Raw genomic sequence first — 19646 nt, 5'->3', positions numbered from 1 at the left:
TGAGTTTAAATTGCCAGTCTTCCATCAACATAAGGCTGTCCAATTTGTACAGCTGCATGGGACCGCAGGGATAACCCAGTTCAATACAATTTACACCTGGAACGTGCATGACTTACAAAGTTGCAGAGCAGAATCAGGGCTTGACTCTTAATTCCTATGCTCTTTCACATGTCCTGTGCTTGTTTCCTGGAGGACTGTGCCTTCTTCGCTTAATTGGCTCTCAGAACAGGGCGTCAGATATTAACACAACCGCGCCATCAGATTCAAGGTAAGTATCTCCTTTATTAAATGAGAAGGGGAAGGGAGTGACGTAAGTGTTATCTTAAAAAGCTACTACTAATTACAGGGAATGCCTAGTACAAATAGATTTGAAGGACTTAACAAATAAAATTTAGAGAACTATCAACGAATTCTAACCAGCTGGTAGGAAAAGGTGGTCAAGTTTGAAAGACCCTAACGAAAGTCAATTTGCATCCACTATTCTGAGCTGAACTATATAGCGAGAGAGAGTCTGACATTAAGAGAACTCTTCATAGCAATTTAGGGGAAATGACTGTGTAAGCTAAGAAACCACTTCCGGACAGCTGAATTTCAAGCCTCTGGCAGCTCAATAGGGCAAATTAATCAAAACTACAGCTGATGATATTGAGAATGGCAAAGAAACTTGGTCATCAGATGATCCCAAACTGAGCGAGCTCATGCAATTCCAGGTGGCTGAATGCCTCCCAGGGACAAATCACCGTGATATCTGCAAGAGAGGGAAGAAGAACTTGTAAGCCAACCTCACTCCCCTGGGGCCCCAGAGCGTCTTCTGCTCAAGAAGACATCCTTTTGGCGCAGACCTCACTCCTCTCTCCTGTTTGTTGTCTCAGAAACCAGGAAGTTATCTAGAATGGCCCTGCCACCCAGGAAGGATTAGACCGATTGCTTAATTAATCCCTTGCAGGGTTCTGATGCCCCAGGACAGGCCCCCCTAGGTAGGCATCTTCATTGGTTTTGTTCTGTACCTTTTTGGGGAGGTGACCCAAGGCTTTTGACTGGAACTAGCCTGAGGGGGTGCGGGTCACTGATCAAACGGGGTCTCCTCAAAGTACAACCACTATGGAAGGAACACAAGTGGAATTCTAGTCAGGCCAAGGGTTAGAATGAGAAATAGAGGCATTTCAAATTCCCATGATCTGGAAATTCACTGCCTTCTTATTTCCTACCCATTCAGATGCATTCCTTGGGGCTTCTCTGACTCAATCTTTAGTTCCTTTATATTTTGAAATGCCTACTATATCCAGTCGCATACTGAGAAGTAATCTCCAGGCATCTACTGATCCAATTTTTTGCTTCAGGCAATAAAATATTATTATCCCTGAATTACAGAGAAGCTGACTGGAACCCAAAGAGATTAAATACCTACAAAAAAATCAGAGTTATAGAGATGGGACTAAAACCAAGTCAAAGATCTCAGATCTCCCCCCAGCATAAAGTGCTTTCCAGTATTCCGAATATGTTGGCTGTCTTATATATCTGCTGGTCTTATATACATCTGGCCAAACGACAGAAGCAGTTGATTTAGGAGAATAGCAAATGAGCTTTATAAAATAGCTGGAAAATGTATCTGAGATCCCAGGAGTGGCGTTTGACTGTAAAAAGCAAATACACTGAAAATTGCCTGGAAGGACACTGATTACTGATTACACTGTTTATCAAAACTGTATTGCATGAGTTGAAAACATGTCCACTCAAAAACCTGCCCAATGGGGCACCTGGGTGGCTCAGTCGGTTAAGCATCTGCTTTCGGCTCAGGTCGTGATCCCGGGATCCTGGGATGAAGTCCTACGTCGGGCTCCCTGCTCAGCCAGGAGCCTCTTTCTCCTTCTCCTCCACTCCCCCCACTCATGCTCTCTCACTATCTCTCTCTCTCAAATAAATACATAAAAATCTTTAAAAAAAAACAACAAACCTCACACTGGGTGTTATACGCAAATAATGAATCATGGAACACGACATCAAAAACTAATGATGTACTGTATGGTGACTAACATAACAATAAAAAAATTAAAAAAAAAAAAACAAAAATCTCACAATAATGTTTATAGCCATGTTAGTCATAATCGTGAAAATTTGGAAGCAACAAAATGTCTTTTAGTAGGATAAGCAAATTGTGATACAGCCATAGAATGAAATATTATTCTGTGGTTAAAAAGGAAATGAACTATCAAGCCATAGAGGACATAGAGGAAGCTTAAATGAATAAATATTGCTAAGTGAAAGAAGCCAGACTGGAAAATCTATATACTGCATGATTCTAACTCTATGGCAATCTGGAAAAGGCAAAACTTCTGAGAGTAAAAAGATTTGTGTTGTCAGGAGTTTGTGCAGGGCCAGAGAAGGGATGAACAGATGGAACACAGGGGATTTTTAGGACATCTATTCTAGTATATACCTGCAATGGCGGGTACCCAACACCGCGCATTTGTCAAAACCCGGACGACACAAGGAATGAGTCCTAATAAAAGCTATGAATGCTGGTTAATAGTAATGGTCCCAATACTGGTTCATCATTTGTGACAAATGTGCCATACTAATGCAAGATGCTAAGAAGAGGGGAGGGGCGCCTGGGTGGCTCAGCGGTTAAGCGTCTGCCTTTGGCTCAGGGCATGATCCCAGCATTCTGGGATCGAGCCCCACATCAGGCTCCTCCGCTATGAGCCTGCTTCTTCCTCTCCCACTCCCCCTGCTTGTGTTCCCTCTCTCACTGGCTGTCTCTATCTCTGTCAAATAAATAAATAAAATCTTAAAAAAAAAAAGATGCTAAGAATAGGGGAAACTATGTACAGATGTATATAGGAGCTCCATGCTTTCTGCTTAAGCTTTCTGTAAACCCAAAATGGCTCTAAAAAATAAAGTTTAGTATTTTTAAAAGAAAGATCCAGTCATTTTCATTCATTATCCAATGAATCAAATTATTCTAGCCAACTAAAAAATATTGTGTTGGATACATTCAGTGTGTAGGCCCTGTTCTGGGTGCCGGAGACTATGTAAAAAGAGGAAGTTGGTTAGGGAGTGGTTTGTCTGGTAGAGTGAAAAATTTCTCCAGGCCCCTCCCTTGTTTCCAATACCTCGCTCTGTGGCCTCAGATTGTCACTTAACTCCTCTCTGTCTCAGAATTCTCTTCCGAAGAAACGATGAAGTTGGGATAGACAAACCCTGAGAATCTTTCTACCATGAAAGTCTACAACTCACCATTAGATGTCCTCAAGCGTGGTTTAACAGAACAAGAGGATTTAGTATCTTTGGGCCATAGCTTGGTTGCTGTGAGAGTTTTTGCCTCTGGGCACACGTGTACTTAGGAGGGTAAACTAAGCCCCACACTTTTATGTCTTCAAGGAACTGCTGCCTTAACTATTTTCTGTAATTTTTCATGGCCCTTTGAGGCCTGAAGTATGGATAGTGGTGAAATTTCCAAGTGAAAGTGCACAGCCTTGGGTGGCTCACCTGTTCCCAGACCCTCCATGCCTGGAATGTCATCTCCAAATCTATAGGAAAAAAAGAAAAATTAGCTGTTATCAAGGTGGAAGGATCTTGAAATGACGCATATAGAGAGCTTTCTGACTAAGAGGGAAGAAGAGGTTTAAGGTTTTGTCTTTGAGAAATATCTTTTATTTGCATTGACCTGGGGCAAAGACAAAGTCACTCAGGCTGGTTTCAGACGGTGTGTCCCAATGGAGAGAGATTTTCCCCTGTAAAAATTTAGCCTAAGACAACTAAGAGCCAGATAGAACTATCCCTGGGGCAATTTAGTCAAGCTCCACTTCTAAAAATAGAAATTGGAACGGGGTGGGGTGGTGGCTCCAGGGTGTTTCAGTGGGGTCTGCGTCTGCCTTCCGCTGGGGTCATGATCCCAGGGTCCTGGGATCGAGCCCCACATCAGGCTCCCTGGTGTTTCTCCCTCTCCCTCTGCTGCTCCCCCTGCTTGTGCTCTCCCTCTCTCTCTGTCAAATAAAGAAATAAATAAAATCTTTAAAAACAGAAGAAATTGGAATGAAAACACAGTACGAAAGACATTAAAATGATTAATTCATCCGTTTGGTTAGCTACCCAAAAGCATTTATCAAGCATTTACTATGTGCCAGGCATTGTATTAAGCATAGGGAATTTAGGAAAAAACTAATTTTCTCTGAGGAACTTCAATCTCAGAGAACAGATGTAAATAAACAAATGTAATGTAAAACAGTACAAGTTATGACAGCTGAACGTACGAAATGCAAATATGGAAGTCATGATCACATTTGTCTAAAAGAGTCAGTAATGGCTTCAAAAGAGAAATTAACATATGAGTGTACGTTAAAGAGTAAATAGGATTTTGCCAAGAAGAGAAAGAGAAAAATAAAAACTGAAGACTTAATATTTGAAGCCATAAAAATAAACTCTGTGTTCTGGCAATGGCCAGTGTTTTAGTACTCCAAATTAAACTGCAGGGTGTGCTGGTGAAGAGGAGCAGTCCAGAAAAGTCTGGAAGGTCAAGTCAAAGGTTGCTGTGACAGGCTCCATTTGCCATGTTAAATGTGACCACAGACCTGGGGGGTGAGAAAGAAAGCATTCTAGGGCTAACAACGTGATTCAGCAAAGATTGTGGTAGAGAGGGAAATAGAGAATGGGGTGGAAATCTTTGTAAGTGTATTTAATATTGGGAGCATTAATTTCTCAAAAAAATAGAAAGTCTTCTTTTTCATTTTGGTCTTACCCTTTCACACCTTTCTTAGGAGGTTTGCTCTTGAACTGGCGAGTCTGTCTCTGCTTGAACTTGGGGGGCCCCTTGCGTGGGGTAGTGGGACCCTGGTTTGAAGCTGGAGGAGCCAAAGTAGTGTTGTCACTCATTCTGATGTCCTTGGGTGTCTGATGGTTCTCTGTCAGATTCCTTAGATGGTGAGAGGGAAAAAAAGGCCCTTCAGGGTACAGGGACCGTTGCTTCTTAGACTCTCACTGGAAACAGCAGAAAAGCTCAGGACTTTGTGTTGGCACAAAAGGGAAGAACTTATCATCTTTTAAAGACATTTTCAAGAAAATATGGTATAAATCAGTGGAGGCACTCAATGTAGTGGGATGTAGACTGACAACAGACAGATTTACAAATCAAAAATCTAGGTAGATGCGTTATTTCAATCGTCCCTAGCTTTCTATGTGAAATTATTATGATATGTACTTCCCTCCTGTGAGGACCAGTTCCACCATCTGTGAACACAGAGAAACGGACTCAATGCTATTACAGTCTTTACAGCACTGATATGTTCTTTACGCTTTAGATATTTTTCCAACCAGCTACACAATAACCTGACTCTTAGTGTTTATTGCCTCACATTTTATGGGCTTTTTACTTTACCGTAAAGTAAATCCTTATTTTGTTTAAACCTCATGTAATCAAGATACTTCTCTCCTCGTTCTGGGGGATAACAATGGAGTCATCTGAACAGGGGGAGCTCTGAACCAGAGACAGTAACACCCATGTAGTATGTGATACATCCCAGTACACACACACACACACACACACACACACACACACACACACATGCACGCACACACACACACACAAATAGGGAAATCAATGATCAAGGGAGGGTGATTACGCAGTAAGTTTGTGCTTTCACTCCATAGTCAGACACGAAGTTCTTTAGGAACCCATTTCTCTGAAATGTTCAACATTTCTTCCTATCCAAATCATGGACTTAACCCATATGAGTTTCACAGACTTTGATTTCAGCTATAGAAATATACATTGTCATTCTTTGAGTGCAAATACAGATGCATTAACAAGATAAATTTTAAAAGTAAATATGCTGGGGCGCCTGGGTGGCTCAGTCGTTAAGCGTCTGCCTTTGGCTCAGGGCGTGATCCTGGAGTCCTGGGATCAAACCCGCATCGGGCTCCTCCCCTGGGAGCCTGCTTCTTCCTCTCCCACTCCCCCTGCTTGTGTTCCCTCTCTTGCTGGCTGTCTCTCTCTCTGTCAAATAAATAAATAAAATCTTCAAAAAATAAAAATAAAAAATGAAAGTAAGTACGCTAAGCTAAAGGATGATGTTGTTTCTTTCTCCTTTTCTATCACAAAAGTTGATAACACTTCTCCTGGGAAGGAAGATTCTAAAAACTCCGAAGACCTTCTAAGTAGCCTTAATCTCTTTCCCTGAGATAAAACCTTCTGTGCTCTGATACCTGGAAGACTTATTTATTTATATAATCTATACATTATAGATTTATGCTAATATTCTTAGCTTCACCTCTCCCTGACCATGTTTGGCCTATGCTAACCATCTTTCTCTTTCCCTACCACACTGAACATGCCTCAAATCTTCTATTGTATGACTTCAATTTCATCAACCTTTCTTATTACTTTCAGAATCAGTTTAAATTATTATCCTTGCCTAAAAGATATTTTTTTCCTTATCTTCTTTTCCCCAAGTAGTATTTTCATTTTCCCCTGCTAGTTCTCAACTTCTTCAACAGAAACGCATTGTCTCATCTGTGAGTGGGTACCAGGGATGGTGAACCTGGCCAGGGTTCTGGATCACTTGCTCATGCCATGGATCTTGGGTTAATTCCCCACTGGAATGTGTTCCAGTGGGCTTGTTTTTCCATTTTTGTTCATTTCTGTGGCCTCGAAACCTAGAACAGTGCCTGGCCCATAGCAGTTATGCCATCTATATTTGTCAAATGGGTGAACAAATAAGTGGAGAAGTTGAACTAAGACCTTGAACATTGGGTCATGAGATCCTGACCCTGGGACTTCTCCACCAAACCACAGAGAAGGCATCAGTTGGTCTTCACCTCACAAAGCTCTCCGTGACTTTAGGAAATGGGCTGCCAGCTCACCTGTTCACTGAACCCAGTTCTTGTGCTGTGGACCCTCTCTTGCCCTGGTAAACAGGCAAAGTTTGTGTCTCTTCCAAGTGTGGTTGGGACCATGGAAACTGCTGGTGGGCAGCCAAGAGCAGCATTATTCTCGGAGTTTACCATCAGTAACTGACACATCCCAGCTGGGACAAAGCCACAGAGGAAAACTAGAGAATTTCTCTCAGATCAAGATTTTTGGACTTCTTAATTCTTTCAAAGTAGTAAGAGAGCACACATTTTCCTTTCTCTCATCTGGAGAGCTTACTAGGATTAGGATTACCAGATTTAACAAATAAGAATTCAGGACACCCAGTTAAATTTTAATTTCAGATAAATAACGAATGGGGTTTTTGTTATAAGTATATCCCAAATATTTCATGGTACATACCTATACAAAAAATTATTTGTTGTTTATCTGAAATTCTCACTTTACTGGGTATCTTCTATTTTTATCTGGCAGTTCTATCAAGGATCCTACTACGTTAGATCCAGAGTCTATAACATGAGGGCCTAAGGTAAACTAATCAAATTACCCTTTGGGGGCAATGCAATGTAAAGACTATGTGCTTTAGAATCAAATAAACATAGTTTCAAATCCCTGCTCCACAAAAATTGTCTATGTGACCTTGGATAAATTGCATAACTTATCTGCACCTCATTCCATTTATAAAATGAATCAAATATACATTCCTTTTAGAGTTACGGGGAAAAGCAAAGGGCATAATGTAAATAAGTGCTCAGTGCAAAGTGCTCAAAAAAGCAGTAACTATGTAATAGACCTTCTAGGAGTCAAGGAAGCCAGGCAAACAAATCTATGACTGGGACACAGGTTCACCTGCCCTCCCTACACCCTTTCTCCCGGGCCAACTGTTGAAGAGCCCTTGTCATGTACCAGAAAGGTGACTGTCATCAGCACTCGCTGGGTAATCTTTTGCATTCCTCCAACACCCTACTAATTTATGCCTGGTCTTGAAATTCTGTCTTAAGCTTTCCTTGGATTCCTTTGACATCCTCAAAAGCAGCCCCAAAGAACTTAAAAATCACACTTGACTTGCATCTTTCCTTGATTATACTTCCCCTTTTTTCTTGTAAATTTCTTTTGCGTATTTACATATTTAATTGTGAAATTGCACCTCTAGGCTCAGACGGAGTTCCTGTCTAGGTGTGATGAGTTATGTAAAGGAATTCTCCTCAGAAAGTGTTACATAGGGGCGCCTGGGTGGCGCAGTCATTAAGCGTCTGCCTTCGGCTCAGGGCGTGATCCCGGCGTTCTGGGATCGAGCCCCACATCAGGCTTCTCCGCTAGGAGCCTGCTTCTTCCTCTCCCACTCCCCCTGCTTGTGTTCCCTCTCTCGTTGGCTGTCTCTATCTCTGTCAAATAAATAAATAAAATCTTTAAAAAAATAAAAAATTAAAAAAAATTAAAAAAAAAGAAAGTGTTACATAACAGTGGCCTGGTTAATCCCTGGATCCTCATGAAACTCAGACTTTGCGCTGTGGGTAAGAATTTTATGTTTGTCGTGCATTTCATGTATAATATTTCATTTTTGAGTATGTAGGACAATCAACTGACTTGCAGTTGCCCTCCAGTTCTCCCTGTAAAACCGTGGGGAAGAGCAGAACAAATATGACCTTTTCCTGCCTTGGAAGTCACTTTTGTCCACCACACATATCACCAAAGGCTAAATTTATCCTGGTCATGCTTTCCCAGGAATTAAAAGGGCATCCCTCAGGCTAAATAATCCTCGATCTAGTGTCAGACTTGATTTTAGCTCTAAGAAGATGTTTCACATTTTTGCCTCCCAAAAGTGTCAAGGAGTTCATTCCTTTGTGAGGCAGAATGGCTTTCTATTTTTAAAGCAATGTTAGCCCTTCCCCTTTTGAAGAGTCTGAACTGTTGTTCTGCAGAAGGAAGTGGATGCAACAAAGTAATCCGTCAAGACATAGTTTTGTAGGGAACCAGAGTTAGTGTCACCTTGGACCCAAGGCAATGGAATTCAGCTGGAGGAAGCGACAGAGTGTGATTATCTATTAATCCCAGCTAAGGAAGAGAGTTTCAGAGGTCCCGAGTCAGGATCTCTGATGCTGCTATTATCACCCCAGACTTCCAGATCTCTCCTTCTCAGCAAAGATATAGGCAAATAGACAATTCTATTGTTGAAGGGCCAAGAAAGGGGGTGGGGAGGAGATAGGAGCAGGAGTGGTCTCCCTGCACTGATGGGGTTGGGCCCATAAATGTCCCCAGGGTCCTGCTGAGAGCCAAGGAAGACCCAAACCAAAGCCATGAAAAGACAAAAACAAAAGTACAGCAAGTACCTTCCTTCAGATTGGAAAAAGCAAACATTTCGACCTCAGAAGAAGGCTAAGCCACCCACACTGCACTGGGGTCATGCCTGGCTGGCTCTTGACTCTCTTTCTCCTTATTCTCACACTCTCATGTCCCCCCTCTTATATTTTGGTCTTTTTCAAGCACACCGTGGGAGTACAGACTGTTTGCTCTGTGGTCATTTAGTGACCCAGATCCCTCCTTTCCCAGAAAACTGGGAGCCACAAAAAAGAAGGAGTCAGTTCGGGGTTCTTTCAAAATAAGTTTAGTAATCAAGTTTTGCAGTAATAATAATGTAATAATGAAGTTTCGCTTATTAGTTGGCTGCATGACATTATAAGGCAATTTGGGTGTATTTCCTTCATGTGTTCTCCTAGTTTCATTCCCGGCCCCAGTCCAGGCCCACTGGTTCAGTGTGTTTTCTTCCATTTCTTTATTTTAGAGCCAGATCAACCCTCCACCACCCACAAAGCCTTTCAATTACAGCCTACTTAAACACCAGAAGTTGAGAAATACTCACAGCGTTGAATGTTGCTCCCATAAACTGCCCAGTTGCCCTCTTCAAAGCAGATGAATAAAGGATCTTTGCATCCTGATTTATCTCCCTGTAATACCACATGCTTTGTAATCCCACTGTTATGAGCTTAGAGCACCAACCCAGGTGCAAAGAAGTTAGAAGAATAAGAGGTGAGACTGGGACAGGCTTAGGAGTTTTCTGATAATTGAATACTCTCACAAAACTGACTTGTGCTCTCTCCTGTCAATAAATAGCTATTGAAAGCACAAATGCACACCAAGTGTTGATATCCAGGGGTATATTCGTACTTGGTGATTCAATATCTCTCGTCTTCCTCCATTCCCACCATTAGTCCTTGCTGTCTCTCATTCCTTCCCTTTCCCTGACACACACACCCTCAATCGTAAGTCAATCCCCACCACACACACTTCATGTCATAATTCTTATGGGACTCTACATTACTGGAAAGAAGAGAGTGAATCAACGTGTCCCCTGATGCAGTAGGGACACTGGGATGCTGATTGTGTGAGCAATGACATTGAAAAGTATACAATATCTCTCCCTAAGAGGTTCTGTATATATTTCCTCAGTAAGATGGAACCACAAATCAAAAATGACACAAAATTCAGTGGTACTTGATAGAGAAGGAGCCCAGCTTATCGGAGATAACTATTAACTGCTGGCATTTATTTGAAAACTGATTGCTGGATCTTCCACATCAAAGGCTTCAGGGTAGAGGGCTCAAGCTACAATTCAATCCATCGGTACACTTGGCTTCAGGCTTTCCATTACATTGAGCCAGTAGTATTCATTTGTACATCACTTTATATAGACCTTAGTCTATATGCTAGTGTCATTAAGCTCTTTTGACAGATTTATCTTAGGGAAATAAAGTGATTTATTCAAGGCTGCATATAAAGTTAGTAGTGGTGCTAGGATCAAGGCCCAGATCTGGGAACACCTTGCACACTCTGCTATCTTTCTATTATACTACAGTAAAGCCGAATGGACCAAGATGCATGTGTTGCTCGTCTCTCTCATGCCTTGCCAGTGAATTGTAATGTGCCTTTCCTGAATTGTCACTTGTTAGAGAATGGCACTCCATAAGATTACAGAGAAAGAAGGTCAATTTATCCTTCCCAGGCAGGGAAGCAGATTACACGGGCAGCTACACAGTTTATGGGTTTGTTTGTTTTTTTTTAGGCTTTCTTTTGGTCCTCACCAAAATGAGAGGAGTTTTGAAGCAGCAAATGCATTGCAGAGCCAGCAGAGTGTCCGGTGTCTGGATGAGTCTTTCCACTCCCACCTCTGTGTCTCCATTAACGTTCAGGCCTTCCCTCTTACACACCAGGAGCATAGATATTGAGATTCACCCATTCTCTATTTCTTTGTTGAAGGACTGCAATTCATAGAGGCAGTGAAAAGAGCAATAAGCTGAATGTTCTAGAGTGTTGCTGCTCGAAGTGTAACAGCATCCACACCACGTGAGCATTTGTTAGAAAGGCAGGACCTTAGGCCCTGCTCCAGACTTTCTAAACCAGAAGCTGCATTTTTAACAAGGTATCAAGGTGATTTGTTTGCTTAGTATTATTTGTAGACCCATGGGCAGGCTTGATTTCACCACATCTCTGCTATGTGACAAGATTGCCACCTCTTCAAGTCTCAGTTTCTTCATGTCTTATGTCATAATGTGCCAACGTTCTCAATGTTTTCCATCTCAACACACTTGAGAAAGATAAACCACCCTGATCAATAACAGGCTTTGTAACCAGTGATTCTCAATGTTGGAAGAAGGGGGAGGGTGTTGTACCATAACTCTTCTCCCTCCCAGGGAGAACCAGAAGAATGGAATGTAAGGAGTGGATGTATGACCACGTATATAGTTTGAAAAACTCTTCTGAAGTGATTCTAATTTAGCTCTCAAGGATTTATGATTAGAAAATTCTTTAATTGCTTTAAAGACTTAAAAATTGATTTTCCATCTAGTTCTGAACCAAGATGGAGTAGAGATTTCTTCCCATTCCTCTGCTAAGCAGCTGAAATTCCTAGATATTATATATAGAACAAACATAAGAGTATTTTAAAAGGTCAAGAGAAGAAGAAAGACCAAATAGGGAATTCAGCACCCTAGGAATAATGTGGCAGTACATTCCTTGAGTTCTCTTTTAGTTTTGTGTGTCCTGAACTAGAGGCAAGAGAGGCAGCAACCCAGAAACACAAACAGGAGCAGATAAAAAAATCCTCTCAAAAAGCCTACTTTTTGAGGCGCCTGGGTGGCTCAGTCGTTAAGCGTCTGCCTTCGGCTCAGGGCATGAGCCTGGCGTTCTGGGATCGAGTCCCACATCGGGCTCCTCCGCTGGGAGCCTGCTTCTTTCTCTCCCATTCCCCCTGCTTGTGTTCCCTCTCTCGCTGGCTGTCAAATAAATAAATAAAATCTTAAAAAAAAAAAAAAAGCCTACTTTTTCTAGACAAATGACCAGGAAAGATGTAATCTAGTAAGGCAGAAAACAATTAAACAAAAATCAGCCTGTGCCATGGAAACAAATCCAACATCATGGTGGGGCGGGGGGGGAAGGCCAATATCAACCCCATCAGCACAGGTTGAGTAACTAGACTTCCATCTGGCCCTGCTATAATTAGGTAAACCTACCCCACCCCAACCTGAGTAGTCTCACAGAAGGCCACATGGGGATCTTAGACTTTCATCTCCAACCGGTGATAGCGAGGCACCCTCTTCTTTCCTACCAGAATGGTGTCAGAGGAGGCCAAGTGGGGAATTTTCACCACTCTTCAGCAATAACAAGGTACCTAAAGAAGAACAAAATGAAAATTGTAGAACTGAAAACTACAGTAACCAGCACAAAAAAGTCAATCGATGGGCTTGACAACAGAAAGAAGACAAAAGAAAGAATCAGTGAACCTGAAACTAGAACAATAGAAATTACCCTGTCTGATCAAAAAAGAGAAAATAAATAGAAAAGAAGAAGGAGGAGGAGGAGGAGAAAAAGAAAAAGAAGAAGAAAACAACAACAACAACAACCTCAGAGACCTCAGAAACTAAAAGATTTAACATGCATGTCATCAGAGTTCCAGGAAAGAAGAAAAGGATGAGGCTAACACAGGTACTTGAAAAAATAATGACTGAAAATTTCTTAAATTTGATGAAAGACATAAGCTTATGGAATCAAGAAGCTATCAAACCCCAATGGGATAAACCCAAAGAAATCTATGCCAAAGCACATCATAATCAAATGGCAAAAATAAAGACAAAACAAATTTTGAAAGCAATTAAAAAATATACATATAGCACCTTACCTAGAGGTGAAAAAATGGAATGACGGAGGATTTCTCATCAGAAACCATGGGGCCAGAAGAAAGCACAACATTTTTCAAGTCCTGATAAAAATAGAATTGTCACCTCTGTCTGTGAATTTATCCTTCAGGAATGAAGGGAAATAAAAACACCCTAATAACCAAAGACTAAGACAATCTACTCCCAGAAGAACCACACTGGAAGAATGACAAAGGAAGTTCTTTAAACAGAAAGGAAATAACAATTTTTGAAAATGAAAATTTTGAACATCTAGAAAGAAAAAACACTGAAAAATGAGAAAACATGGGATACAAGGGGATGTGTGCAAGACAGGAAACTCAACCACATTCAGCAGGGCCTTGTGGAGACTGAAACACTGTTGGAGACACTGTCAAGTTCTAAAGATCTGGTCAGTTTGTATCTTCAGGGACGGTACCCATTGTTCCCCGTTCCAAGTGGCTATTCTTTCTACCTGTTCCTCTACAACTCCTGCTGCCACTGAGTCTTAAGAGAATTTGAGTAGCCTGGCTAATTAGTTAAGTACACATTGCCTCTGTGAGGCAGAACAATTCTACCAGGTTACTTCGTTGGTCATTGGCTAACCGCATCAGGGCTAACCTTTGATCAGTTGTCTATCTCTAACCTTATCAACCAGGTCATGGAGTCACATGGCTCTAAACAAGGTGACTGATGACCAAAAAATTTCTCTGGATGAACCTTGGTTGTGCTGGACACTCTAAGATTTCAAAGACATAAGAAATCAAGCCAGCAGAAAACTTACTGGGAAAAGAAAAAGAATCATTGGTGTATGTAATGACATCAATAAATATGAAACACATTTTACTAAGTGAAAGAATCCAGAGTTGACAGGCCCTATTGTATCTGATTTCATTGATGACATTCAGAAAAGGCGAAACTACTACGAGGTTAGAGAACTGATCGGTGGCGGCCAGGGGTTGAGAGAAGTCAATTGCACGTAAAGGGACAAGGCAAGGGATTTTAAAGGGTGGTGGAATTATTTGGTATCTTGATTGTAGTGGCGGATATACAACTCCACGCGTTTGTCAAAACACATAGAGAAGGAGTTTTACTGCATGCAAATTTAAAAACGAAACATCATAAAAATACTTTTAAAAATTATGTTTCATAGCTCTGTAATCCTTGGTTCTGGATACTTTCTGACAGATGGGAAAGTATTATTAATCACATACAGAAAGAGAGTTAAAGGGCAGGTACTAAGTAATTAGAAAGTAATTACAATTTTAGCCGTCCTATAAGCTCCTTAAACGAGCGCTAATCTCTAATCCTTCTTTAGTGTTTCTTAAAATACCTTTGAGTAGGAAGACACACATCAAAGACACATTTCCTCTCCATTTGGATTCTACTAGACTGAGATTCCCACTCTCATTAGTACACAGTGGACTTCAGAGAGGAACACCCTAAATGTGAAGAAGGAAGGTAGAAGGCTGCCCCCAACTTCTCTTCATATCCCGTGATATTTATGCATTTTCCAGAACAACATGGCTAATCTTGAAAAAAATAACTTATTAATTAAAATACAATACTCCTTTCAGAAAATAGGGAAGAGGGAACCGTTCTCAACTCATTTCATAAGGCCAGTTTTCGCCTCATAAAATTTTTTAACACTAAAACCAAAGACAGTAAAAAGGAAAAATACTGACCAATCTCTCTCTTGAATTCAAATGTAAAAATCCTTAACAAAATATTAGCAAATCAAACACAGGAATATACAAAAATAATAATATACCATGATCAAGTGAGATTTATTCCATGTATGCAAGACTATTTAAAGCCTAACTAATTAACATAATGCACAATATCAACAGTCTAAAGAAGAAAGATCATATGATCGTATCAATTGACATAGAAATGCACAGAAAATGCATTTAGCAAAACCCAGTGCCCATTTATGATAACTCTCAGGTAACTAGAAATAGAAGGGAACTCATCAAGAGCATCTTCAAAAAACCCCAGCCCACCAAACAAACAAAAAAACCCTCCGTTAACCTCATAGTTAATTGTGAGAGTCTGAATGCTTGTTCTCTAAGACCAGGGACAAGTCAAGGATGTGTGCTCTCCTCACTCTTATTCAAAATGGTACTGAAAGTTCTGGCCAATGCAATAGGCATGAAAAAAATGGAAAGCATATAGTTTGGAAATGAAGAAATGAAGCTGTTTCTATTTACAGATGACATGATGGTCTACATAGAAAAATCCTAAGGAATCTGCATTTTAAAACTATCCTATAACTAATAAGTGCGTTCAGCAAGGTTGAAGCATACTAGACTAATTACAGAAAAATCAATTGCATTTATACATAACAATGAATAAATGGAAATGGAAACTTAAAAAGTAATGTCATTCATAATTGCTCTAAAGAAAATGAAATACTTAGTATGCACGAGATTTGTGTGATTAAAAACTACAAAATCCAATTTTTAAAAAGATTTTTAAAAAGAGAGCGTGCAAGCATGAGCAGGGGGATAGGAAGGCCCAGGAAGAAGCAGGCTCCCAGCTGAGCAGCGAGCCCTGATTCAGGATTGGATCCCAAGACCCCGGGATGATGACCTGAGCCAAAGGCAGACGCTTAACTGGCTGAGCCACCTAGGCACCCTACAAAATCTAATTTAAAAGAAATCAAAGCAGACCTAAATAGTCGAAAAAACATACCATGCTTATAGCTTAAAAGACTCAATATAGTAAAGATGTCAATTCTCACTAAATTGATCTATGATTATTGCAATTCCTATCAACATTCCAGCAAGGTTTTCTGTGGACGTAGATAAGTTTATTTTAAAATGTAGGGCCAAAACAAATTTTGAAAGAGAAAAAAGTAGGGTAGGAAGAAATCACTCTTCCTAATGCTAAAGCTTACTTCATAGCTACGGTAGTCAAAACAGTGTGGTAAAGGGGCGCCTGGGTGGCACAACGGTTAAGCGTCTGCCTTCGGCTCAGGGCGTGATCCCGGCGTTATGGGATCGAGCCCCACATCAGGCTCCTCCGCTATGAGCCTGCTTCTTCCTCTCCCACTCCCCCTGCTTGTGTTCCCTCTCTCGCTGGCTGTCTCTATCTCTGTCGAATGAATAAATAAAATCTTTAAAAAAACAACAGTGTGGTATGGACAGAGGGACAGACTCCCAGATCAGGGAAACAAAGTAAAGAACCCAGGTGCAGACCCACACAAATATGCCCGATTAACTTTTGACAAAGGTACAAAAGCAATTAAATGGAGGGAGTAGCTTGTTCAACAAATGGTGCTGGAGACTGAACATGTAAAGCCTGGACAAATGGTGCTGGGTATTGACTTTTTTCCAAGGACATCATAAAACAAAACAAAACAAAACAAAACAAAAGTGGATCTTAAATCTCAGACTTTATGCACCTAAAATTTCACACCTAACCGCCACACCTTGTATGAAAACTAGCTCAATGTGTATCACAGACTTAAATGTACCATGTAAATCTAGAAAGATTAAGGAAAAAAATAGGAGAAAATCTTCAGGGCCTTGGACTAAGCAAAGAGGTCTTGGACTTGCCAGCAAAAGTACTTCACAGGGAAATCTGATATATTTGACCTCATCAAAATTAAAACTTTTGCTCTGTGAAAATCCCCGTTAAGAGAATAAAAAGACCAACTACACGCTGGGAGCAAATATTTGCAAATTACACACCCAACAAGGGATTTGCCTCTAGAATATACAAAGATCTCTCAAAACTCAATATTCAAAAGGCAAACATGCCAATTAGATAATGCACGAAAAAATACAAAGAAACATTTCACTGAAGAGAACATAGAGATAGCAAGAAGCACATAAATAGATGTTTGCCATACTCCTTCAATAGGGAAACACAAATTAAAACCACAATGAGGAAATGAATCAAGTATGGCTCTCTGGGAGGAGAGAATATTCTCAGAGAGAATAACTCCTGAAACAGGAACCTACTTCTCTTGTAAGGATTAGCAGGGGAGCAGGGGACTAGAATGGAGAGAACAAAAGAGTAGGGCGAGGAGTCTGGAGTGGTGCAAGGGAGGGGCCAGATCATGAGTGCATTAGTTGTTGAATAACATAAAAATTACCTCAAAATTGGGCAGCTCATAACAATAAACATCTGTTATATCCCACAGTTTCTGAGGTCTGTTCAGGAGTAGTATAGCTGGGTGGTTCCATCTTTCATGAGGTGACAGTCAGGCTGCTGGGACCACAGTCATGTGGAGCTGGAGGATTCACCTTCTACGTAGCTCACTCGCACGGCTGTGGGCAGAAATCCTCATTTCTCACCGTGTAGACGACTCTGCATGTCGCTCATATGTCACTTCAGTGTCCTTATGACATGGCACCTAGCTTTCCACAGAACAACTGATCCAAGAGATCAGGAGAGAAGGCATGAGGTCTTTTAAAACAGAGCTTCAGAACTGACATCGCATCACTTCGGCCATGCTGTATTGGCCTCACAGATCAAGCCTGACACAATGTGATCAGGGCTGACACCAGGATCATGGAGGCCATCTTGGAGGTTGGTTACCACAATGAGCACACCGGCAGACCATGGCAAATGCTTCCATTTTATTGTAAATGGGTAAAATGTCCCTAGAAGTTTCAGATGGAAGGAATGATCTGGTCATGAGTGTGCTTCTTACTTGGACTACTTTGAGGAGAATAAATTGTGAGGCTATTGTGGAAGTGGAAAACATACAAGGAGGCGGTTATAAAAGTCTCTGGAGGCATGGTGATGCTAGGGCTAGGCTGCTACAGAGGAGGAGATGAGAAGTAGACAGCAGGTAATATATTGAAAGTAGAGCTTGCGTAAAACAGGATTTTCCTAAATGTGGCCAACTTCTCTTTTTATACTCTCTCAGGGTGGTCTCATCCATTTATATGGGTTAAAACAGTGTTTCTCAAATGTCACAACTTGCCTGCAGAGAGTTTTAAAAACAGATTCCTGACTTCCACCCTAGAGATTCTGATATCACGGGTCTGGAGTTGGCCTGATAATTTGCATTTCTAACAAATTCCTGGGTGATGCCCATCTGCAGATCCACAGACCACACTTCGGGTAGCCTGGTTGAAACTACTATCCAGAGCCTGATGAAGTACGAATCATGAGGTTAGAACTGAAATCCAAGCTTACATATCTTTCTGTCCAAAATCACCTCCTAGAAATGACACAGTTGTTTTCAAACTCAACATGTCCAAACTCAAGTCATAATCTCCCCCAATACATCTGCCCTTTCGTTTGTATTTTCTGTATTAGTTGATGATACCACCAAGGACCCTGTCATTTTTTTTTTAAGATTTTATTTATTTATTTGACAGAGAGACAGCCAGCGAGAGAGGGAACACAAGCAGGGGGAGTGGGAGAGGAAGAAGCAGGCTTCCAGCAGAGGAGCCTGATGTGGGGCTTGATCCCAGAATGTCGGGATCACACCCTGAGCCGAAGGCAGACGCTTAACGACTGCGCCACCCAGGCGCCCCAGACCCTGTCATTCTTGCAAGAAACCCATAAGTCCTCACTCCTCCCCCATGACTCCTCACCTTCGTCCTTCACATCACTCCAATCACCAAGTCATGCCAACTTCACCTAAGTATTTCTTGAGCTGACCACCTCTGCCTATCCCACCTATGAGGGCTCTACTTCAGGCCTGAACAGTCTCCAAATGGGTTTCGTTCCAGCAAACCCATCAACACAACTACCAGAGGAAACGGACTAAACTATAGAGTAAAGTACAAAGCTGTTCCTGCGCCTCCTTTATTTTCAATGGCTCTCCATCGCTGACAGGGTCAAGACCAAGTTCCTTATTCACATAGCATGAGAGGTCGCTGTGATGCGGACCCTGTGCCTGCCCTGCTCCAGCACATTTATTATCCTGATAGAATGTTCACTTTGAAGTCCAGCAACCTTGAGCTGCTTCTTTACAAGTCCCTGCACATGCCACACCACTTTAAGATGCCACGCCTTTGCTCATGGTTTCGCTTTCCTCAAATGCCTTCTCCTCCACTTCCATCCCTTCCCATGTCAAGTAGCCAAAGTCTACTCTCCTGTGTAGACTTTGCGCTGTAATCACTTCCTCCAAGAAGACTTTCTTGATGTCCTTACTAGCTTCTCTCATAGTACCCAACGTACATTTCTTTTCCTAAGCACACACAAAAAGTTTAACTTATTTCTGTCTTCCTCATTACATTGGTAGCAACATGAGGTCTAAGACTGTGCCTTAGAAGTGGGTTTATCTCTGGCCTTGTGCACAGGTCCTGGAATACAGCTGAGAATTCTTAAGGGCTTGTTGAATTTGGAAATGAACCTTTATGCCAAGGCTGTGAACCCCTTCAGAATGTAGTTCCATATGTCATAAACATATATATATGAAGGAAGAAAAAGAAAAATTGGTCTCAGTGACCCCTAATGACACATGACTATACTCATATTCTTATTCCTTCTTCCCCAAGGCAACACTCTAACCAGAGGAAAGAGATGGAGTGGGGGTGCAGAATGTAGGCATTTGTTCTATGTAATTTAGACAGATACATACCTACTAAAGAACTTTACTCAATTTCTTGCATGATTCAGGCAAGTATTGCACTAACTGCTCCAAG

The 19646-nt window shown here is 41.3% G+C and overlaps 1 protein-coding gene across 7 annotated transcripts in view; it reads right to left on the bottom strand.

Moving 5' to 3' along the window:
- Positions 1 to 262: 262 nt before the first annotated feature.
- PDE6H (phosphodiesterase 6H) overlaps positions 263 to 19646 on the bottom strand; it is a 24309-nt gene continuing 4925 nt past the window's right edge. Inside the window, exons 2-7 of one of the 7 annotated variants that reach the window (XM_040642187.1) lie at positions 17135 to 17414; positions 12384 to 12530; positions 10945 to 11121; positions 4739 to 4912; positions 3490 to 3530; positions 263 to 748 (exon numbers count right to left, since the gene is read on the bottom strand). In XM_040642187.1, the coding sequence (XP_040498121.1) occupies positions 672 to 748; positions 3490 to 3530; positions 4739 to 4912; positions 10945 to 11042 (390 nt within the window). In that variant the 5' untranslated portion in view covers positions 11043 to 11121; positions 12384 to 12530; positions 17135 to 17414 and the 3' untranslated portion in view covers positions 263 to 671. Of the gene's footprint in view, positions 749 to 3489; positions 3531 to 4738; positions 4913 to 10944; positions 11122 to 12372; positions 12531 to 17134; positions 17415 to 19646 lie in introns of all 7 variants that reach the window. The other 6 variants (XM_040642188.1, XM_040642190.1, XM_040642189.1 and 3 more) reach the window with 6 other exon arrangements.

The sequence above is a fragment of the Ursus maritimus genome, unplaced genomic scaffold, assembly GCF_017311325.1.
Source record: "Ursus maritimus isolate PB19 unplaced genomic scaffold, ASM1731132v1 scaffold_26, whole genome shotgun sequence".
Lineage (NCBI taxonomy): Eukaryota > Metazoa > Chordata > Mammalia > Carnivora > Ursidae > Ursus > Ursus maritimus.
The sequence above is the reverse complement of the archived record's forward strand: the minus strand, read 5'-3'. Positions and strand labels throughout refer to the sequence as shown.